The sequence below is a fragment of the Labeo rohita genome, chromosome 21, assembly GCF_022985175.1.
Source record: "Labeo rohita strain BAU-BD-2019 chromosome 21, IGBB_LRoh.1.0, whole genome shotgun sequence".
In the NCBI taxonomy this organism is placed as follows: Eukaryota; Metazoa; Chordata; class Actinopteri; order Cypriniformes; family Cyprinidae; genus Labeo; species Labeo rohita.
In genome coordinates, this window is record NC_066889.1 from 10,629,350 (window position 1) to 10,654,419 (window position 25,070).

Sequence of the window (25,070 nt, forward strand, 5' to 3'; positions counted from 1 at the left end):
ATGAAATGGAGGTCACCTTCATTTTAGAAGACTGTTGTAATCTTCTTTCACTCAGGTCTGAGCTGTCTGTCAGCCCCCTGCATTCAGACTGGGAATAACTTCTTTGACTTTAATCTGTCCTGGGGAATTGCACATTGCATTGCCTTGATGGAACTGCTATTTTCACATGTTCTCTATCTCCCATACAGATTTGTACGCATACACACACACACACACACATGCACTTAGACAAACAAATGATAGTTGCATAGGCTGTGTGTCTCACAGTAACTGGAGAGCGAGTAAACTGAGCTGGAGAAACAAGATTGCTACTCTGCGTTTGTGTCCATGACCTTCTATTTCTCTTCTGCCCTCATCAGCTTCAGTACAGAGCCACTCGCTGCCTCACCATTGCACAGAGCAATCTCACAGAGAGAGGGGTGAGAAGACGAAAAGCTGACCTTTGATCCGGGACAGAATTCAATTTAGGTAAAAGACCTTGGTGGCATCAGCTTTCTATGGGATCTCTCCACTGCCAGATATATAAACAGGCCAGAGTGATGGATGCCTGGGAGATTTTTTGGCGAGCTGGATATTGTTAAGATGACAGTCAAGGGTAGCCGACACATGCGGTTATAGCTGAGGCAGGATTGAAGTGTCAGGCTGCCATATGCTTAAAGGGATAGTTCACCAAAATGAAAATTCTGTCATCATTTACTCACCCTCGTGTCAGTCTAAACCTGTGTGACTTTCTGTCCTCTGTGGAGCACAAAGGGAGAAATTTCTCAGGAAAACCAAGCCATGGAACATGGCTTTAGTTGCTGCCGTGGTCACTGTTCACTGAAAATCTCTGACATCTGTCCTGTCTTTCATTGGCGCGTTCAATAGTTCTCAAAAGAAGCTTTGTTTAAAAAAATGTAAACTTGTTCGAAATGTTAAGGGATAGTTCACCCAAAAATTAAAATTCTGTTATTAATTATTCACCCTCATGTCGTTCCAAACCTTTAAATCCTTCGTTCATCCTCGGAACACAAATTAATATATTTTGGATTAAATCCGAGCACTTTCTGACCCTCAATAGACAGGAACAGGAATTGCATTATGGTACGTGAATGGATGAGAATAATTACTTTTGTTTTATTTTTATTTTTGTTTTCGTTGTGCACAAAATGTATTCTCACAACTTCATAACATTAAGATTTAACTACTGATGTCACATGGACTATTTTAATGATGTCCTTACTACCTTTCTGGGCCTTGAACCTTGTTGCATTGCTGTCTTAGCAGGGTCAGAAAGTGCTCGGATTTCATCAAAAACATCTTAATTTGTGTTCAGAAGATGAACAAACATTTTACGGGTTCAGAATGACGTGAAGATAAGTAATTAATGATAGATTTTTCATTACTGAGTGAACCTTTAAGAAACATTACTAAAACTAAAACCAAAACAAATAGAACTAAACAGAAATAAAATAAAGCTAAACAAATTATTATAATTTGAAATATTACAACATACAAAAATCACTTAAATGACTAAAACTTAACTTAAAATATATATTTAAAAAAAAAATTCAAACACTTCGGAATCAGAATCAGATAAGAATTCAGAGTTAGTCAGAACTGAGTTCACAAAACTTGTCTGAATGATTTGTTAATGAATGGGAATTTGTTAATGAATGGGGGTTCATTAATGATTTGTTAATGAACTGATTCTTAATGAATCAGTTCACTGGAGCAGCTTTCAGTGAATAATGACTCTATCGCATGTGAATCTCACAAGTTATTTGGACAACTTTTATGATATTTTATGGTTCCTTACATCCTTTTTAAAGCTTAAAAGCTCTAATTCTAATTTATTGTCTAATTCTAATTTATTTATTTTTTTAAATCAAAATACTTCAGAATCAGGATCAGATAAGAATTCAGAGTTAGTCAGAACTGAGTTCACAAAACTTGTCTAAATGATTTGTTAATGAATGGAGATTGAATCAAATGAATCAGTTCACTGGCGCATCTTTCAGTAAATAATGACTCTATCGCATGTGAATCACACAAGTTATTTGGACCACTTTTATTATATTTTTATGGTTCCTTACATCCTTTTTGAAGCTTAAAAGCTTTAGTCTTTATTTGTTGTCATATTTTTTTTTTTTTAATTAAAAGCACTTCAGAATCTAAATCGGATAAGAATTCAGAATTAGTCAGAACTGAGTTCACAAAACTTGTCTAAATGATTTGTTAATGAATGGGGATTGAATTAAACGAATCAGTTCACTGGAGCAGCTTTCAGTGAATAATGACTCTATCGCATGTGAATCTCACAAGTTATTTGGACAACTTTTATTATATTTTTATGGTTCCTTACATCCTTTTTGAAGCTTAAAAGCTTTAGTCTTTATTTGTTGTCATATTTTTTTTTTTTTAATTAAAAGCACTTCAGAATCTAAATCAGATAAGAATTCAGAGTTAGTCAGAACTGAGTTCACAAAACTTGTCTAAATGATTTGTTAATGAATGGAGATTGAATCAAATGAATCAGTTCACTGGCGCATCTTTCAGTAAATAATGACTCTATCGCATGTGAATCACACAAGTTATTTGAACCACTTTTATTATATTTTTATGGTTCCTTACATCCTTTTTGAAGCTTAAAAGCTTTAGTCTTTATTTGTTGTCATATTTTTTTTTTTTAATTAAAAGCACTTCAGAATCTAAATCGGATAAGAATTCAGAATTAGTCAGAACTGAGTTCACAAAACTTGTCTGAAAGATTTGTTAATGAATGGGGATTGAATTAAACGAATCAGTTCACTGGAGCAGCTTCCAGTGAATAATGACTCTATCACACAAGTTATTTGCACCATTTTTTGAAGCTTGAAAGCTCTAGTTCTTATTTATTGTCATTGTATGCAAAAGACAGACCCACACATTTCATATTGTGTTCCACAGAAGAAAGAAACTCCTACAGGCTTGGAACAACATAAGGGTGAGATGATCACAGAGTTTAATTTTTGGACGAACTCTCCCCTTAATTCTGCTTTGCTTTTGGAGAGGATAATACATTAACTGTCGTGAATTTAGAGGCTAATTAGGTTTACCAGAAAAGGCAATGTTTCGCAATATCTCTGATCTTTCTTCGACGACTAAAACAGCAATTTAGGCCTTGAAGTTAATTATATGTTAGAGTGGTACTTATAAAGGTTATTAGTGTGTGCTTAATGAGTGGAAAAGTTAAGAGTTCCTGGAGTAACACAGTAAAACGCCACAGTGGATTTCAGTTTCTGAAAGTGTTGGTTTAGCTTTAATGAGAGTGCGTTTAAAAATATGATATTCTGCAATAAGTTCAAATACTCAGAGGCTTCCTCATTAGGTCTCTTGTCTTGTCCTTTCTAAACACTGTTAAAAGAAGATCCAGAGGAAGCCATTCTTTTTGCGAAAGTGTGTGGGTTTACAGCCTTTTATTTGCTTGTTTTGAATATAACTTTCTTTACCATTTCTTCTTTGAGCACGAGACCAAAAAGCCTCAGATCACCTTTAAATATTTTTACAGAACTGTTTAAAGAGCTTTGCCAAGCAAGTAAAGACGTTCTCTATAGCAGTTTGCGAACTTCTTCCAAATTTTAGACTTCCAGGCCTCATTCGCATCCTGAATCATCATGCAGCACACCCTCCTCCGGTCCTCCCCCACAGGGTGATAAAGATGAGATGTACCACTCAGTGACGGCACATTTAATCAGCACTCCAAAATGTATGATCGCAAGAGACACGGCTCCACGCCACACGTCTCCGCACACCGCTATTACAAGTACGGAATAACCATGCGTGATCACACAATCAATCCACCAGCAGCTTTTAAATTAGCATCTCAAACCCTCAGCACATGTTTTGTCACAGACTGCCAAGCAGTAAAATTGATATTAAGAATATTGACTGTTGTACATGACACTCTATTAATAATGGCAGGGGTGAATAGGTATGAGGAATATGTAGGCCTATAGCTTCGTCTGATTGGGAGGGTGAAAGGTATGATGGGATAGGTGTTTCTCTGGAGGGTGATGGATTGTGGTGTACTGTTCATGCCCTGATGGCATTGACTTCAAGAGATTGGTATATGCAATTTATTGTTGGAGAACAATAACACATTGATAAATCGATTCTGGATTTGATAATAAAAGAGGTGACATTATAAAGCGCATAAATCATTGACAAGCACTTTCTCAGTACACTGTAAAAATGAAAAGATACTTGAGGCACCTTTTGAGGTTCCTCAGATCACAACCACACAGAAAAACCTTTCATTTCAAAAAGGGCAGTTCTCTGATGAGCTTACAAATGACTCCTGAATGAACTCTAAAGACTGTTATCGGTTCTTCATTGAACCATGCAATAACATAGTGTCCTAACCAAGCAAGATATGATTCCTGCTGGTCTGTCTACACAAATGAGACACATTCACATTGCATCACATAGCACAGCTGATCAGGAGTCTGTTTCCCAAAAGCATTGTTAGCTAACTATAGTCACAAGTTTTATTTAACTCTATTGGAAACGACAGAAACTTACGACCATAGTTGCTTTTGAGAAACCTTAGAGCAGTTCCTATGGTTTACATAATGTTGAAGTTGATGGTATGATTTACATAATTTTCCCTTTGGAACTTAAGGATTTGCTTGTGGATTTGTCATATAATATCCGATAATATCCTAAACTTCATATCCTGTCTCGGTCTCCATGTACCTACAGCTGAAGTTAAAAGTTTACATACACTTTGTAGAATCTGTAAAATGTTAATTAGTTATTTCAATAAGTTATTTCACATAAAAGACATTTACATATAGTCCACAAGAGAAAACAATAGCTGAATTTATAAAAATGACCCTGTTCAAAAGTTTATATACACTTGATTCCTAATACAGTGTTGTTACCTGAATGATCCACATGAGTCTCTTGTTTGTCCTGAACAGTCCTTGAAAAATCCTTGAAGTCCCACAAATTCTTTGGTTTTTCAGCATGTTTGTGTATTCGAACCTTCTCCAACAATGGCTGTATGGTTTTGCTTCAGAATGAAACACAATGCATTAAGAGCCAGTGAAAACCTTTTAAATTTGAAGATCAGGGTAAATTGAACTTATTTTGTCTTTTGATAAACATGTAAGTATCTTCTGTAGCTTCTGAAGGACAGTGTTAAATGACGATTTAGGCAAAATAAGAAAAATGTACACATCTTACTTCTGTTCAAAAGTTTACACCCCTGACTCTTAATGCATCGTTTTTTTTTTTTGTACTTATGAAGCATCAGTGAGCATTTAAACCTTCTATATGAGGTTGCATATGAGTGCCTCAGTTGTCCTCAGTGAAAAGATAGATCTCAAAATCATACAGTCATAGTTAAAGAGGGTTCACATACACACACGCAAAAAAAGAGTTCATGGGACCTGAAGGATTTTCCTGAAGAACAGCGGGCAGTTTAACTGTTCAGGACAAACAAGGGACTCATAAACAACTATCACTAAACACAGCTGTGGATCATTCAGGTAACAACACAGTATTAAAACTTAGGTGTATGTAAAATTACAAATGTGTTTTATGTGAAATATTTTATTCAGGTCAGTACTAAATAAAAGCATGAATTTTGTATGATCCCTCTTATTTTGGTAAAATAATTAATATTTTGCAGATTCCGCAAGGTGTATGTAAACTTTTGACTTCAAATGTATTTGATGATTGATAAATAAGGAGTGAGGAGTGAGTGGGCCACAAATATAGTGTAGAGGAGAGCTTGTCACAGTCAGAGATGTGGACAATCGAGTGCATTAATGCCTGCAAATTTTTGAGTGGCACTGGAAAGTAGGTTCCACAAGTATTTTTTCCATCCATTTTCCCATGAGGATTTGAAAAAAAAAGTGTTTCATGTGAGTACATTTTTTGTTATTTGCTTGTCATCATTCTCTGATTGATGGATTTGTCTGAAGAATCATGGGTAATGTAGTTTTTTCATCAAGAATTTCACTGTTAGACATCACTATTTAAAAAATAAGCTAAAATAATGATGCTATTGATTAATCAGATGGTTCACCAAAAATGAAAATTCTGTCATTAATTACTCACCCTCATGTCGTTGCAAACCCGTAAGACCTTTGTTCATCTTTGGAACACAAATTAAGATATTTTTGATGAAATCCGACATCTTTCTGTTTCTGCCTAGACAGCAACGCAATTGACACGTTCAAGGCCCAGAAAGGTAGTAAGGACATCATTACAATAGTCCATGTGACATCAGTAGTTCAATCTTAATTTTATGAAGCTACAATAATACTTTTGTGCACAAAAAAGCCCAAAATAATGACTATATTCAACAATTTCTTCTTTTCTGTGTCAGTCTCCGCCACACGTTCATTAAAGTACTACGATGTATGCATGTGGTGCTGCTGACACAGGAGCTGGTGTAAAACCTGGATGCACTACACATGTTTACAAGCAGAGGAAGACGCACTCTTCATAAAACAGTCCTTGTAAACATGTCTGAAGTGGATGACTTGCAATTTTTTGCCTAGCCTTACTTATTTGAACCAAATTATACAGATGGTGAACTAAGAAAGGTGGATGTTCTACGTCAGAACGTTGGCTCCTGTGTCAGCAGCACCATACGCATTCATCATGGTATTCTCGATCCTGAATGCATGCCAAAGAATGACATAACTGAGAAGAAATTGTTGAATATAGTTGTTATTTTTGTTTTCTTTGTGCACAAAAAGTATTCCCGTAGATTCATATAATTACAGTTGAACCACTGATGATTTTAATGATGTCCTTACTACCTTACTAGGCCTTGAAAGTGTCAGCTGGGTTCCTGTCTATGCAGGATCAGAAAGCTATCTTAATTTGTGTTCCAAAAATGAACAAAGGTCTTTTGGGTTTAGAACGACATGAAGGTGAGTAATTAATGACAGAGCTTTCATTTTTGAGTGAACTATCCCTTTAATAATCTTGTAGCTCACATTAGGTCTGTCTTTAATAGTTAAAAACTAATTATTAAAATACTGAATAAATGGAATTTTTACTTCTGGATTCCAAATTATATTGCATTCTATACCTAAAATGATGCCTGTACATCTTCACAATTCAAAAATGTGCCTTTGTGTGCAAAAGTTGAAGCATAGCTTAAGGTTGTTTTTAATTCACTGAAAGCTGGCAAGAATATTCCCAAGCAGGATTCTCTCCTCACAGGTAACAAATGTTGACAACTGAAGGAGTCTCCGCAGGATTTGGCTATGGACATTCTTTCTCTGTCTGTCTGAGCCTTGCCAAAACACCGGTGGTCATTAATAAATTCAGGCGTGTAAAAATGGGCCTTCCTCCATGAGGTATCCTTGCCCTCCATAAACTAGAAAGCTCCTCAACCTCGGGTCGGAGATGACGCTGGAAGGAGGAAAAGAGCAATGAAACATTAATATTTTGAAAGAAATGTTTTATTTAAGTACCTCACAGCAGCACTAGGGGGATGAAAAACATTTACCCACTGGAAATGATATTATGACCCTGGCAGAGGCCATGTGATGGCTTGTTTATTTTGTTCCAGGGAGCTATTACGAGAGGTGACTGTGTGGGACTGAGAGAGCAGGACTGAATAGCATTCTGGTTATACTCTGCTTTGAAAACAAAGTCAGGTGTAGCCTACTGTTTTGTCCTTTCAAGGACTGACATGACACTGCCTTGCGAGTGTGTACAGAATGTGAACTTGAGAAAAAGCATTTTGCATATGCTTGGTAATCATATTAGCCAGGTGCGTATTGATGCTAACGATCCTAATAACTATTAAGGAGCTGTTGATTGTTCATTTTAATTGCAGATGCGTTTCAAAAATAGATGTGCATAATGATCTCAAGATTCTTTTGTTTCAATTAAGATGGATGTGGATCCTTTCTGCACACAAGCACCTACGATTTGTCAGGACCCCGTCAGCTGTTCTCGTTCTTCCTCACGGCTCATTCAAAGTGGATTAAAACATCTAAGGAGGTAATCAGACCTTCTAACACAAAACAGAAAGCCTATATGCCCGACGACTCTCAGCGAAGTGTAACCAATAACTGTTCCATTTGCAAGATGCAGCTGAGCTTGAAATTAATACAAATCTCTTTTATTTCAAAAACGAAGGCTATGAATTGCCAGCAGCACTTCCAGGTGATCTTACTGTATACCAATTAGACCGCTTGCATTGAGTGGCTCAGCTTTGGCTCTGATTGATGTCTGACCTCTTGGGATCCTTGAAAATCACTCGCTCTGCATTCTGCCGCAGCCCCCCGTGGGATCCTGATGAATGGCGACCCAAACAAATGAAAATGTTTATCGTCCTCTTATCAAATTAACCACTCTATTGCACAGTTAATTGTTTATTAAAGGACTTAAGATGGAATCACATAATGAACCTGGTACCGGTCTTAAGCTTTTTTCCAATTAGGAAATGCACTGACTCATGTCATCTGAATGATGTCACTCCTATGAAACTGAAGCTGCAAGAACTTTTATTTATTTAATTTTTATTCATATTTGAAGGGGCGTTGGACATTAAAAGGAAGTCTTTTCTTCCTGTATGGTCCGCTCTCTGTTAATCAGAAAAGCCACAGCACCCCCTACTGTTCAACACCTTTCAGGACCATCATTAAAAGTGATGAAAATAAAATCCCAAAACTGGATTAGAATTGTTAATTATTATATTTAAATTATTGAAAGAAAAAACTAAATGTGTAATTTTTCTTCTTATTCACTGTCAACAGTATCCAAAATACAGAAAGTGCCACATTTTAGTTCTTTAAGCATGAATATCATGTAGCAGGCAGCATTGATACAATAACTACATCCCAAATCTGAAAAATGCTGCATACTGAGAAATGGAGGCATGTCCGACTCCATTGCTTGCATAACAGTCTATCTACTCAGGTCATTTTTAGTTAGTTTGAAGGCAGTATAGTGTATCCTTTGTTGCCTGTGATATGCCACAAGCCTGTGCAAGCAGTAAAATAATGAAAGATTAAAGCAATGCCTTTAAATACAGTTGCATGTGAAAGTTTAAAAAAGGCCTTGCAGAATCTGTAAAAATGTGAATAATTTTAACAAAATAAGAGAGACCATACAAAATGCATGTTATTTTTTATTTAGTAGTGTCCTGAGTACAATAGTTTACATAAAAGAGGTTTACATGTAATCCACAAGACACAACAAAATAGCTGAAATTATTTAAATAACTATTAAAAAAGATTCAAACATTCACTGATGCTCCAGAAGGAAACATGATGCATTAAGAGCCGGGGGTGAAAACTTTTTTAATTTGAAGATCAAAGTAAATTGTACTTAATTTGTCTTCCGGAAAACATGCAAGTATCTTTCGTTGCTTCCGAAGGGCAGTATTAAATGAAAAAAAAAAAAATTATATTTCAACAAAATAAGAAAAATTTGGAAAATCTTCATTCTGTTCAAAAGTTTTCACCCCTGGCTCTTAATGCATCGTGTTTCCTTCTGGGCATCAGTGAATGTTTGAACCTTTTTTCAATAGTTGTGTTTGAGTCCCTCAGTTGTCCTTAGTGTGAAAAGATGGATCTCCAAATCATACAGTCAATGCTGGAAAGGGTTCAAATATGCAAAAGATGCTGGAAAACTGAAGAATCTGCAGAACCTGGAGGATTTTTCTAACGAAAAGTGCTGTTTAACTGTTCAAAACAAAAAAGGGACTCATAAACAACCATCACAAAACACAAAAACAGTCGTAGATCATTCAGTTAACCACACACGGTATTAAGAACCAAGGGTTCCCAAACTTTTGAAGGGGGTTATTTTAATAATTTCAATATAACATAAATGATGTCCCTTACTGAAATATGTAGTAGAAAACCAATGAAAGTTTTTATACATATTTTGGAGTATGAGAATTTGATGATGTGAAATGGTTGCACTCTGGTATCTGTTGCTAGTTTTACCACAACACAACTCGGAAAATAAAATTCTGATACGATGACCACAGCTACTAAAAGAGCTTACAGGTGCCGATGGATGGCTTAAACCAAATGCCGTACCATCAATTTTTCCCCATAAGGAGTCTAAATGCCTCCAGATATTGAGTAAAATCCATGCTGCAAAACTCTTTCAGTGGCTTCTGCGTCATGACAAGCGTTGCATGTTTACATCCTGTCAGGATGGCATCTAGTGTTTCTTGTCTCTGCCTTTTATAAGCTCTTTCAGTAGCTGTGGTTTACTAAAAGCCCCAAAGGCTAAAGTGGAGAGAACAAAGACGTAGGTCTTTAGGAAGTTTTATTCATCCACAGGCATCTTCCCATTCTTTTCTCCTCTTGTTATCACTAGGAAAGCAGTGAAGGATTACATCGCTTCTCTTGTTGCCCTTTGACTGAAAACTACAACCAAAATCCACACAATGTGGCATCGTATCAGTGTTTTATTTTCTGAGTTGTGTTGCGGTAAAAATAGCAAAAGGTAGCACCAGTAGCTCACAGAGTGCAACCATTTCACATCTTCGAAATAAAGGCGCCTCCCCATAGCCCCATAGTCCAAAATATGTATAAAATGATGTGGATTTTTTAAATAATGTAAAGCAGAACAGCTGAGTCCTTAGCCATGTTCAAGAATCGGCTAAAACAAATCTTCATTTGACCCTCTAACTCCAGCACTCTCTATTCTAATTCTATTCTTATACTCTATTCATTTACTTACTGCTTGTTTTCTTAAAAAAATAATAATAATAAATTAAATTAACACTAGCTTCTCTGTTCTTTTTGTAAGGCCTCTAACACTAGCTTGCTTTTTCTTTTTCTATTCTGTTTTCTTTTTATTTATTATATAATTTAAAAAAAAAAACTTTGCTACGTGTACTGTGTTAGGCTAACTGAGACTTGTCATTGTACTTACATGTTATTGCTCTTTTGTTTGATTTTGATTGCTTCCATTGTCCTCTTTTGTAAGGATAAAAGTGTCTGCTAAATGTCTAAATGTAAATGTAATGTAAATCTTTTATGGATTTTCTACTACATATTTCAGTAAGAGACATTATTTATGCAAGTCTTAAAACCCATTGTTCCTTACTAACCTACCTTAGTAACCTTATAGTAACCATATTGCCTTATACTTCTGGGTACTATATGAACCTTGTAAGGGTAGAAAAGCTACAAAACTGTTCCTTTAAAGCAGGGGTACCCAAACTCAGCCCTGGAGGGCCGGTGTCCTGCAGGGTTTAGCTCCAACTTGCCTTAACACACCTACCATGAAGCTTATAGTGTGCCAAGTAAGAGCTTGATTAGCTGGTTCAGGTGTGTCTAAATGGGGTTGGAGCTAAACTCTGCAGGACACCGGCTGTCCAGGACTGAGTTTGGGTACTCCTGCTCCTATTATGCTTTTTCACTTTTTGAATTTTAGTCAGTGTGTGGTGTGTATGTTTGGGCATAAAAAAGATATACAACGTTACAAATCTCAAAGTCCACTCCAAAGGGAGATATTTTGTTTTTTAAAAAATCCTTTTTCAAGAACTACAACAAACGGTTCCTTTGGACTACAGTGTTTGTTTTCCTGATGCTATGATGTCTAGGCTAATCAGTGATGATGTTCTTTGATAATGTTAATGTTAGGCTGCTTTTAGCCTTATGCTGGAGCTGGTTTCGGGCAATGAAACTAAGTATGTAAATAATTAAATAAATAAGCATGATAATATCATGTATCGACGATCTCGCAGGCTGATTGGACCCAATACTAGTGTAGTGTATTATTTACTCACCCTCCATGCATCCTAGGTGTATATGACTTCCTTCTTTCAGACGAATGCAATCTGAGTTATATTAAAAATTATCCTGGCACTCCCAAGCTGTAGAACGGCATAGACGGGTATTTCTCTTTATCAGTCCAAAACAAGTCCAATGAAGTGCATCCATCCATAATAAAAAGTGCCGCACATGGCTCTGGGGGGTCAATAAAGCCCTCCTCAATCAATGTGTTTTTGTAAGAAAAAACTGAGCTGTTCGCCAATCGCAACGCAGTGAGACAGCTAACCAATCACAACAAATTTTGTTTTTCGGAGGGCGGGCCTTTATTAAACCAGGAACTAATCAAGCCATTTGTGCCAGGCTGGGAGAGAGGTATTGTAATAATGTAAATTATGTGAAAAATAATGCTTTTTTCGAACCACCAAGCATGAAAGCATGTTCTAGTACACCCCCAAAACAAAATCAAGACTTTGTAAAACAGCATAATAGGACCCCTTTAAAGGGATAGTTTTGTGTGAATCCACCCCAAAAAATCTGTCATCATTTACTCAACCATAATCTCCCTCCAAAATAAGATATTTTGAAGAATGTTGGTAACCAAACAGTTTTAGTTCCCATTGACTTCTATTTTATTTTTTGCCCTTATATGGAAGTCAGTGGTAATACTTCAATTCTTTATTCACAGAAGAAAGATCACACAAGTTTGAAACATATTTTTTTTTTTTTTATAACTTTATATCTTAATATCTTTAAGATCACTGCCCCAGTAACAAGCTGCTGTATCCCTATGATAATACTCACTGATGTGTACGGTGTGTAAAACACAAATATAGTGAATCTCTTAAGTGCCTCTTACTTTAAATGGCAGTAGACTCTCTAGTAATGATTCCCCATGAGTTACGAGTCAATGAGGCATCACAGTCCAGATCTTAGTGTGCTATTACAAAACTGAGGGCCACTACAGTATATTTAATTCCTTTCTCTAATTCTCTACTGTCCCTTTTGCCTCCTACTGTTTACCTTCCACTTCATTCACTCGTAATCACACGTCCATGCTGTATGATGTCCGTAAAATGGAGTCATTCCATTTTGGCCGGCTAAAGCTCAACAGGGCAGACCTTCATGCTGAGCTGACTTTAATGACTTTTTAATAGGTCTTTCCGTTTTAACGATGCAGTACAACAGCTCCAGTCGTTTTATTGGAATGATGAATGATTGAGAGGAGGCTAACATTAATTTAATTTACAGCATAGGCTTCCCGTCTCTAAAAGCCCAAGACAGCATCGCAAGAGGCAAAGACAGTGAGAGGGACAGGGTGCGTTCATTATGTCGGAAAAAGGCTGGGGTGATTTATGATAGCAGCATTGTTGTTTTCCCTTATCTCTAATTAGACGCTTTTGTCGTGCTAACTGATTTCCGTGTCAAAGCAACAAGACATGGTTAACAAGACAGGATGCCTTGTTCTACATCCTTCATCATTCTCATAACAGTCACTTGAGTCAAAACGTCCAAACATGTCCTGACACCCCTACGTACTTAATTAGTCTCAGAGTTACCTGGAGGGACTCAAATGATTTTCTCCATGGATATATGTAGCATACTGACAACCAGCGTTCATTTCTTTTCATATGTGTGTTGTAGAGAGTTTGAAGCATGTTTGTGTCCTCAAAGAGAAGCTTTACAGTGTGATTTAAACTACATGCCCTATAATAGGAACAATAAACAGGTTTTGTTTTGTGCTCTGTGGAATAGTGCCCTCTGCAGGCTGTTTGATAAAGCAAACTCATTAAACCAGAGTTCAGGGAAAACTTGAACTAGGTTCAACTGGCTGTAGGTTGTATTGTGAGAGTTAAATGTCCTCATCAAGGGACTCAAATGCCCTACACCTGTCATTTCACCTCTTACCTGTAAAACTCTCTCCTCCTCTCCCCTCCTTCCTTTCCTCTACTGTATAAAATTGGTTCCTGTCACATAAGGCAGTGAGATTTGTATTCGTATTGTAGACATGAAGTCCATCCTCTCTCTCTCATCTGTTCTGTTGTTTGTAGAGCTCTGCTCAGGTAAGGCAGATCTGTCTATCTATCTATCTATCTATCATCTATCTATCATCTATCTATCATCTGTTTGGCTGGATGGGTGGTTGTCTGTCTCTCTGGCTATTTTAGCTATGTATCTGTGGCTGTGTATTTCTTTTGACATGATACAATTCTAACATAAATTCTTGTATGTCTTGCACAGAAATATATTAGTGACCCTGGACCACAAAACCAGTCATAAGGGTAGATTTTTTGAAATTAAGATTTATACATCATCTGAAAGCTTTCTATTTATGTATAGTTTGTTGGGAAAGGACAATATTTGGCCGTGATACAACTATTTGAAAATCTGAAATCTGAGGGTGCACAAAAATCTAAAGATTGAGAAAATCGCCTTTAAGTTGTCCAAATGAAGTCCTTAGCAATGCATATTACTAATCAAAAGTTTTGATATATTTACAGTAGGAAATTTCCAAAATATCTTCATGGGATGTGATCTTTACTTAATATCCTAATGATTTTTGACATAAAAGAAAAATCGATAATTTTGACCCATGCAGTGTATTGTTGGCTATTGCTAGAAATACCCCAGGTTTGCATTTTTTAAAAAGCTGATCTTCAATAAAGTTTTTAAAGCTGAATATAACCCTAAAACTTCAATATTTCATAACTTTGATTTTGAGTATTTTTACTGTATTCAATACAATTATTTGAAATATAATAGACTGTACATTTCGGGCTCCAAAATTCGACAAAAATAAAAAATGTATGACAAGTTTAAAATATAGACAAATTAAAAATGTGTCCACCCCATATTCAGTTTCATCAGGCTTGTGTTTACGCAAAGAACATGGAGCAAGCAATGATGTCTGATTCACAGACAAATGACTCTTACAAACCATTGTTTGTTTGTTTTTTGTTTTGTTTTTTTTGTGAGCCCATGAAGTGGTTTGAATCAGTGAATCATTCACAGCTGTTACTAGGTTCACATAACTGTCTCCATCACAATGAATGAACCAAAACAGTACTGACTCTAATTTATGAGCCACAATGATAATGTGTAACATACTTTTGTTATTTAAATTAATACTACATTTTATTATCAATTGTATTTAAAAAAATAATAATAATAATAAAAAATAAAAAAACTAATATTTAACAAAAATTGGTTCTTTATGATTCTGTAAAAATGCTAAAAACGAAATCATAATAATCAAACTAAAATTGGAAATCGGTTGGCTATGAAAAGATATAAATGACATTATATGGTACAGTAGTATTAATGTACAGTAGTATTGTTTAAAATATCGCAACTGTATATCCGTATATAAGGAGTCGGAGCGCACTTTATGTTGTGATTCATACCTGTACGTCGCTAAATAACCTTAACCTTCGCCATTGTTGCTTCTATCAGGAGAACTGACGTTTCCCATAAGCGAATAGACAGTTCTAGCAGCAAAAGTAAAAGAGAATGGCTAAGTTTAGCACCTGGGGCTGCTCGGAAAAAAAGTTCATATTCAACGAGAAGTCTGAGTGCGCTGCGCGGAACAGTGAGCAGGCATGACCCCGTGAAAATGACGTGGGTAAAGTGTAGCTTAATACAGTAACACCGCCAAATAATTGCATACTTTTGAATTGTGAATGTAGCTTGTTAACATCTATTAATGACCCATAAACAACAGAGTCGACTTTTATTTAGGCTACTAATCCAAAAAAGAATGGAATCTTGGGCTCCACAGTGCAAGCTTACACATCATATCCAAACGTTATTAACAAAATAACTAATTTTAAAAACAAAGGCATATAGCCTATTGTTGAGAATGGTGTTAATGTGCATAATTATGGTGGCATAAAGGTCCTGACACCTGTCTACTGACTAAAAGCTACTGATTTGAGATTGCATCACAGCGCAGTTAAGTGTTAAATTAAAAAGTGAATTAAAAAGTGTTTGTATTGTTGGTACAACACAATAATCAGCAGTACCTATGCATAAACACTTCTACCAGCCGTCTGGTACAATTTTAGTCAATTTACAGTCTGGCATTCTCCTGATCCTTGTCCTTTACATGGAATGCAGTTCTTGCATTCTTAAACTCTTTCAAAATAATTAATTTCTCTGTGTCTTATCTACACGACCTCTGTATGTTCTGAACTTGAATACACCAAGTACAGCATTATGTTTCCCCTCTTGTATTAGAATGAGCCCTTGCTCTAACAGTGCAAAACCAGAGGTGTCAGAACATTTTTAAAAGTCGGGGTGGTTTGTGCAAAAGCATTTATGATCCAAAAAGCAGAGGGAGATCCAAAATCTATAAGTGTGTATTTTGGGAAGGGATACTTTTGTGCATTGTATTTTTTTAGGTGTACTGTTTAATTAAACTACCAGATCAAATCAAACCTTTTGTGAATGAGAGACTTCAATATGATGCTTGCACATGTCAAGTTCAAGTTGCAATGTTTTGCAGCACATTTTTACAGACAGTCAGTGATTTTGCTTTGTCATTGGTTAATCTAGCCTGTAACACTGTGTATCTTGAGTTATTGAATCCAGACAGGTTATTTTTTAACTGAGGGTCACCTTGTGCATGTCGTTCATATTGTCTGACCTCCTCAAGTTCACCGTCTTCTTTTACATGTGTCATACTTACAAGACAGATGCAGATGTAATACATGTACAAGCATGTGCCCATAACATCAGCTTCAGTGCACCTTTTCTTTTTTGTATGTGATGACAATAACATCACATTCTACATGCAACAGTTCAGTTTTATTTTTAACATTACTTAGCTTTAAAGGAGATAGTTTGAACGAAAAATTAGTTGTTTTATCATTTGTTCACTGTTATGTTGTTCTAAACCTGTACACTGAAAGAAAAACTGGTGTAGACACATTTTTTTTTACTAGAAATTGTTAGCAAACTTGTCAATTAATAACAAAGAAACTGCAATTAACACATTTAAACATGAAATTCTGAATAATGACTGAAATAGTATTTACTCCAGTAATCTTTGTATTGTTTACAACTTATAAAATTATTTTATTTGGGGAGAAAAGAAGATATGTAAAAAAAATACTTCTATAGTGTTTTTGTCCTTACAATGAAAGTCAGTGGGGTCCAAATAAATGACAGCTTTTGTCCCTGTTGACTTTTGTGTTTCATGAAAGAATAAAGTCATACAGGTTGGAACAACATGAGGGTGAGTAAATGATGAATTTTTCTTTTTGTGCAAACTAAGCTGAATGGGATGAAAGTACACAGGTGGACTATGGGTAATGTGCCCTTGCATTCAAGCACATGTTCTGAACTCAATCAAACCTGGTGATCAGGAGGGGGACTCAGTTAGATGGCTCACTGATTATCAGGAAAAACTTTGTGAATCAAAGCATGGCTTTATATGGCCGCAAAATAAACAAATTTGTTAGTTAATGACCACCATCATAACTGGTTCTCAAGACCACTCTGAACCTTGGCTCCAAGTCACGGATCTGAATACTTTCCAGTAGTGGTCCATGGAACCAGTTGCATCAGGTTGTTTTCTCTGTTTCAGGTGAGTGGTGCTACCAGAGTCAGTTGTCCTGTCACGACACATGTAGAGGTGAGAACAAACACACAAGATAGTCTCTACCTGAACTCAACCTCTCAGCTTTTTGCATAGTCATCACCAAAGCAAAGTCCTTGTTCACAGTTTTTCATATAGTTGAATGTTTATGCCGTTTTTCAATTGTGTCATCCAGGGCCTTCAGAGTGGAAGAATAATTTTCCTAATTGTGGAGGTCAGAGACAATCCCCCATCAACATTGTCACAGGCAAAGTGAAGCATGACCCAAAACTGACCAATTTTATCTTCGAGGGCCATGAGAAATTGTTCAATATGAGTGTGGAAAATCATGGACATTCAGGTAGACCGAACCGAACATATTTCACCTAAAAATTCATGTTCAATTCTATTGCCTTGTAATTGTAACTATTAAGTATGATAACAAGCTCCATGCTTCTTCCTAGCTTATTTCTCACTCCCTCAATCTGTGCGTATCCGTGGAGGAGGTCTGTCAGGCACATACAAGGCTGTCCAGTTCCACCTGCACTGGGGAGAGAACGGCGGCCAGGGCTCAGAGCACTCTGTGGATGGAGAGCAATTTCCTATGGAGGTGAGAGTTTGTCACTGTCACAAATATATGGACAATAAAATGCTAAAAAGGCAATTAATTTGAGTGGGTATTAATGATGCATTTTGTCCCACAGCTCCATATTGTTCACATTAAAGAAAAGTATGACAGCTTAAAAGAGGCTCTAAATGACTCTACAGGGGTGGCAGCATTTGCCTTCTTTTTTGAGGTACTTGTGCATTTGTGATATTTCATATGTCTTAAACCTAAACATGAGAAAATTATCTGATTGCAAACTCTTAAAGTGATAGTTCACCCAAACAGTTTAATTTTATGTTATTGATACTATTAGTTCTTGGGGTTTTTCGTTTGTTTTGTTTTTAGTTTTTAGTATTCTAGTTGTGTATTTTGTATTACATTTATTTAATTATATTTCTGAACTTAAGTTAAGTTCATCCAAAAATGAAAACTTTGTCATCAGTTACTCACCCTCATTAAATGACTGACATTCTTCCATAAAACTCTAAATATTTCCATACAGTAAACGTGAATGAGGACCAGTGATTTCAAGCTCCAAAAAAGAAGTCAAATGAGTCTAATACTTAAATAAGTCATACAAATTGGTTTCGTGAATTGCATTAACTGAAAATTTCCAGCATCATTCATTCACAAATCAAACATCACATAAATGTGCCAAGCAGAGATGGTGGAGATTAATTTTAGAACCGAATAATTTTCAGTTCAACCTGATATATACAGTTGAGGTCAAAAGTTTACATATACCTTGCAGAATCTGCAAAATGTTAATTATTTTATAAAATAAAAAGAGAGATTATACAAAATGCATGTTTTTTTTTTTTGTTTAGTACTGCCCTGAATAAGATAGTTCACATAAAAGACGTTTACATATAGTCCACAAGAGAAAATAATAGATGAATTTATAAAAATTCAAAAGTTTACATACACTTGATTCTTTACTGTGTTGTTACCTGAATGATCCACAGCTGTGTTTTGTTGTTTAGTGATAGTTGTTCATGAGTCCCTTGTTTGTCCTGAACAGTTAAACTGCCTGCTGTCCCACAAATTCTTAGGTTTTTCAGCATATTTGTGTATTTGAACCCTTTCCAACAATGACTGTATGATTTTAAGATCTATCTTTTCACACTGAGGACAACTGAGGGACTCATATGCAACTATTACAGAAGGTTCAAATGCTCACTGATGCTTCAGAGGAAAAACGAAGCATTATAAGCCAGGGGTGAAAACTTTTGAACAGAATTTGAACAGAACTATTTTCATTTAGTGCTGCCCTTCAGAAGCTACAGACAATACTTACATGTTTCCCAGAAGACAAAATAAGTTAAATTTACACTGATCCTCAAATTCAAAAGTTTTCACCCACCTTAATGTATTGTGTTGCCTTCTGGAGCATCAATGAGCGTTTGAACCTTACTTTAATAGTTGCTTTTGCATAGCTTTTGCATGTTGCTTTTGCTGAGTCCCTCAGTTGTCCTCAGTGTGAAAAGATGGATCTTAAAATCATACAGTCATTGTTGAAAAGGGTTTAAATACACAAAAATGCTGAAAAACCAACAAATTTGTGTGACCTGAAGGGTTTTCAGAAGAAAAGCAGTTTAACTGTTCAGGACAAACAAGGGACTCATGAATAACTATTACTAAACAAAAAAACACAGCTGTGGATCATTCAGGTAACAACACAGTATTAAGAATCAAGTGTATGTAAACTTTTGAATGAGGTCATTTTTATAAATTCTACTATTATTTTTTCTTGTGGACTATATGTACATTTATTTTATGTGAAATATCTTATTCAGGTTTACTAAATAATAAATAACACACATTTTGTGTGATCCCTCTTATTTTGGTTAAATAATTAACATTTTGCAGATGCAAGCTGTATGGAAACTTTTGGCCTCAACTGTTATGTTATATAGTATATTCAGGTGTCAGATGGACTACTTTTATTACATTTTATATTACCTTTTTATAATTTTAGGTTTGACAGCACCAGTCCTCATTCATACTAAATGTTTTAGGTGAAATATTCCTTTAATTAACCATGTTGATAATAACCTAATGCCTATATTAATACCAGACCTTTTCCATTCCCCCTTTAGGTGACTTCTGGGCAAAACAAACACCTTGAGAGAGTCATAGATGCTTTAGGAAAAGTCCGATATGAAGGTGAGTTATTGCAGATTACATGTTATTTTTTGCAGACTGAGTTACTTATTTTTGATTACTTTATCAATTGTTTGCATTGTGGTTCCACATTAACCAATATGACCAAAAGGGAACAGCAGTGAAATTGAAGACTTTAGACTGACCGACATCATCCCTCAGGCCAGTAAACTAAGCTACTATCGGTACTTGGGTTCCCTGACTACACCAGACTGTGACCAGGCTGTTGTGTGGACAGTCTTCAAACAGACTCTGCCCATAAGCAAAAAACAGGTACAGAGTTTTTCTTTTTTTTTTTTACGCGTGAGCTAGATGTCAACGCTGATTACAATCACCAGTATCTCAGGAGAATTCAGGCAAAACACTACAGTCTTTTTTTAGACTAGTAGAAAGTAAACATTCACAATACAATTTCCTGATAATTTACTACCATGTTATCGAAGATGTTCATGTCCTTCTTTCTTCAGTTGATTTTTTTCCATATAGTGGACTTCAGTGGGGATCAACGGATTGAAGGTCCAAATTGCAGTTTCAATGCAGCTTCAAAGAGCTCAACACGATGTCAGCCGAGGAATAAGAGTGTTATCTAGTGAAACGATCAGTCATTTTCTAAAAAAAAAAAAAAATGTATATACTTTTTAACTACAAATGCTCATCTTGGACTAGCTCGAATTCAATCATATTGGAAAGGTCACGAATGGTTAGTACCTCTGTGTACTTAGGGTAGGGTAGGGCGAAAAACTCCATCTCATTTTTTCCTCCAACTTTAAAATCGTCCGACATCGTCGTTTTAAAGCGTTTGACTTTCTTTGCACGTTTGCTTTTTGACGACGTAATCTGTGAAGTCGAGCTAGTGCAAGGTGAGCATTTGCGGTTAAATTTGTGTTTTTTTTAGAAAACGATTTTCGCTAGATAAGACCCTTATTCCTCGCCCGGGGTCATTTAGAGCCCTTTGAAGCTGCATTGAAACTTCATTTTGAACGTTCATCCTGCTGATTCCCATTAAAGTCCACTATATGGAGAAAAACTCTGGAATGTTTTTTCTCAAAAACCTCAGTTTCTTTTTGACTGAAGGAAGAAAGACATCTTAGATGACATGGGAGTGAGTAAATGATCAGGAATTTTTTATTCTGGAATTGAACTAATCCTTTAAAGCTTGTTTTCTCAAAATAAGTCAAAATAATGTATAACTTATATTAAACTTTCCTATTCCTATCTATATTCTGAAGGTTTTTACTGAGAGGTTTGTTTATGTAGTTGCTTGATTTATATAAAAGCATTTTCTGGTTTATGGTCTGGTAAAAAGAGATATCTAAAATCCTCTCCGCAAAAGCATTTAGCTCAATGAAATAAGAATTTTGAGCCTGACTTTATCCAATGTGGAAATCAGTGCATATTTAATTAGATAATGGATCGTTTAAAGGGATAGTTCACCCAAAAATGAAAATTCTATTATTAATTACTAACCCTCATGTCGTTCCAAACCTGTAGGACCTTAGTTCATCTTCAGAACACAAATCCGAGAGCTTTCTGACCCTGCACAGACAGCAAGGGTAAGGCACAGAAACGCAGTAGGGACATTGGTAAAACAGTCCATGTGACATCAGTAGTACAACTGTAATTTGACAAAGCTACAAGAATACTTCTTGTGTGCGAAGATAAAAAAAAAAAAAATCAACTTTATTCAACAGTTCTTCTCCTCTAGTTTAATGATGAATGTGTGTGCTTTAATAAAGTCGTTTTTTTCTTTGCGCACAAAAAGTATTCTTGTAGCTTTGTAAAACTGCGGTTGAACCACTGATGTCACATGGACTATTTTAACAATGTCCTTACTACATTTCTGTGCCTTGACCGTAGTAGTACCCTTGCTGTTTATGGAGGGTCAGAGGTCTCGGATTTCATCAAAAATATCTTAATTTGTGTTCCAAAGATGAACAAAGGTCTTACAGGTTTGGAATGACATGAGGGTTAGCAATTAATGACAGAATTTCATTTTTGGGTGAACTATCCCTTTAAACATAATATTTCAGAAACTTTCAGAAAACAAAACAATTATCTTAATGCACTGTGATTAATCAAGTAGCTAAACCATTTTTACCTGTAGTAGCTATATGATTAAGAAAAGGCAGATTTTACTTCACACATACTGATCCTTTTGGCCATCTTTCATTTCCTGCTTTAGCTGATGTCAGTGGACAAACAGCTGTTATTCGGAACAGGAAAACCGATGACTGGAATATTCCGTCCTGTGCAGAATCTGAATGGACGAGTTGTGTACACATCTGTGCCAGCTCAGGGTCTGTGTGTCCTGCCCAATCTAATCACCCTGTTTCTGTGCCTCTTTTGTGTTTTTGGACAACAAAGGTGTTTGAATTGAATGGTAGAGACAATGTCTCTTTTAACACAGAATGTTCCATATTGAATTTCCAGAAAAAAAGTATACCTAATCAATCTTTCAAGCTCTGAACTGAAGGTGCTGGAAAAGATCTCTGCCACTTTGCTAAAGCGGTGAAACTTGACAATGGAGAAGAGGTTTCTTAGTTATTTTCTGTTCAAAACTATTAATTGTCTCACTCCCTGTTGAAAAAACAGCATATGGGTCATTCTATAATTGTACATCTCATGTCCATGAAGTATATTTTTAATCATCAATATTTTTCTCAGTCACACTATTATATGTTGAAAAAGTCATATATTTTGTTCAAAAATGATGTTCATATCACATACAACGCTGGTATTCAACTGTCCGATTTTGTAAAGTTGCTCATTCTACTCTGCATTTAAGCATGAAAATTACCTCAAATATAAATTAATTTCATAGTTTTGCCTTCAGTTAGATTAGGTTATCAAGACATTAGGGTGTGCACTCAAAAATAATAAGTGTTTATTGTGATATAACTTGTTTTATTTGTATCTGAAAACATTGTCAACTACTAGAAAGTAGTACCGCTAGAAACCCCCCCTCAAAAAGGAATGGTTTGTCCCATTCTCGCATAATTTGCAGTATGATGATATTTCGTCTAGAAGCACATGGATAAAACACTATAAGCTCTCTCTCTTTCCCCTAATATTGGTTAAACTAGCAAACCTGTGTCAAGAGTGGATTCATTTACTGTCAGCAGTGTCAACCAAATATAATTGCTGCAAACTTTAACAAGACAATTTAACTAAAACTTAAAATATATTTCAAAACATACCATATGCTTAGTAGTTCTAGGCTTTCGTGTCGAGTATAGGCCCAAGACACTAAAAAATGTCAACTAAGTTACCTGTCAACTGTGTTACCCAGTAAAGGTAACATGGTGGACAGTATTAAACATAGATGGTATTTTATGCACATATTCCTACAGATCATATTTATTTATACAGAACTTTATACAATATAGATTGTTTTAAAGCAGTTATATAAGGTCATTTTTGGGAAAAAGGAAAACTTTTTTCTTTACATTGTCAAATTCTAAATGTACCCCTAATTATAGAACGACCCATATGCTGGTTAGGTATGTTTTGAAGCATGGCTGCTGGTTTGAGCTGGTTTAAGCTGGTTCTTAGCTGATCATATGCTGGTCCTAAGCAACTAGCTCCTGCTCAGGACCAGCTTAGGACCAGCTTAAAGGAGAAGTTCACTTCCAGAACAAAAATGAACAGATAATTTACTGAGCCCCTTGACATCCAAGATGTTTGTGTCTCTCTTTTTTTAGTCGATAAGAAATTATGTTTCTTGAGGAAAAAATTTCAGTAATGTTCTCCATATAGTGGACTTCAATGGTGCCCCCAAGTTTGAACTTCCAAAATGCAGTTTAAATGCAGATTCAAATGGCCCTAAACGATCCCAGTGAAGGAAGAAGGGTCTTATCTAGCAAAACGATTGTCAATTTGTTAGAAAATGACCAATTTATATACTTTTTAACCTCAAAAGCTCGTCTTGTCTAAATCTGTGTGAACTCAGTTTTTTCCCGGTTTAATACGGTCAATACAGTTAGGGTATGCCAAAAAACTCCCATCTCGTTTTCTTCCCTAACTTCAAAATCGTCCTACATCGCTGCAAAAATACCGACCCAGTGTTAACAAAGTGAACATGCGAAGAAGATCAAAAACACTTTACAAAAGAAACATAAAACAGCAATGTAGGACGATTTTTGACTTCTTTCTCGGCTTGGATCGTTTAGAGCCATTTGAAACTACATTTAAACTGCATTTTGGAAGTTCAAACTTGGGGGCAGCATTGAAGTCCACTATATGGAGATAATTCCTGAAATGTTTTCCTCAAAAAACATAATTTCTTTATGACTGAAGAAAGACATGAACATGTTGGATGACAAGGGGGTGAGTAAATTATCTGTAAAGTTTTGTGAACTTTTTTAAACTAGCAGCTATGCTTCAAAACATACCTAACCAGCATATGCTGGATTTTTCAACAGCGATGGTAGCTCTTTTCATGTCTTCAGATATTCTCCTTCAGTCCTGGCAGCTTTATCTGGCTTTGATCATTTCAGTATTCCCATCCAATTCCATTACTTTTTTTTGGTTGTTCACGATTACTGGATTTAAAGTGTTTTAAAATAATTTTATAGATATCTGCTGGGAAGGATTTCCATTTATATGTCATCGTACCAATAATTATACTTGTGTATAAACATCTTGGGATTTGAATGTGGCTCACTTGAAGCTTTCTGATCTTCCATTTAAATGATTTCATGTACATTTCAATGACTTTTCCATTGCTTACAACATTTTAATAACATTTTCATGATTTACCAAGCCTGGAAATGGCAATTTGTAAAATGTTCTGATGTTTATCTGTCTGTAAATAGAGTGTTTCATATGGCTGTGATTTGATGAACTTCACACAAACATGTAAAACAAATTGTGTACATAAGCAGGGCATGTGGAGTGTAAATTGTACATAATTAATGTTCCAAAGGTGTTAATAAAAGTTAAAAATGAAGTGACTACACAAATTCTTTATTTAGTTGCAACTATATTT

At 35.7% G+C, this 25,070-nt stretch overlaps 1 protein-coding gene across 1 annotated transcript; it reads left to right on the forward strand.

The window, feature by feature from the left end:
* Positions 1 to 13,735: 13,735 nt before the first annotated feature.
* On the forward strand, positions 13,736 to 25,031 carry ca4c (carbonic anhydrase IV c). Its single transcript, XM_051093882.1, has 8 exons — positions 13,736 to 13,798; positions 17,323 to 17,370; positions 17,510 to 17,674; positions 17,778 to 17,923; positions 18,018 to 18,110; positions 20,020 to 20,086; positions 20,196 to 20,356; positions 22,266 to 25,031. The coding sequence occupies exons 1-8, from the start codon at positions 13,744 to 13,746 to the stop codon at positions 22,458 to 22,460; spliced, it is 930 nt and encodes a 309-aa protein (XP_050949839.1). The 5' UTR covers positions 13,736 to 13,743; the 3' UTR covers positions 22,461 to 25,031.
* The last annotated feature ends 39 nt before the right edge of the window (positions 25,032 to 25,070 follow it).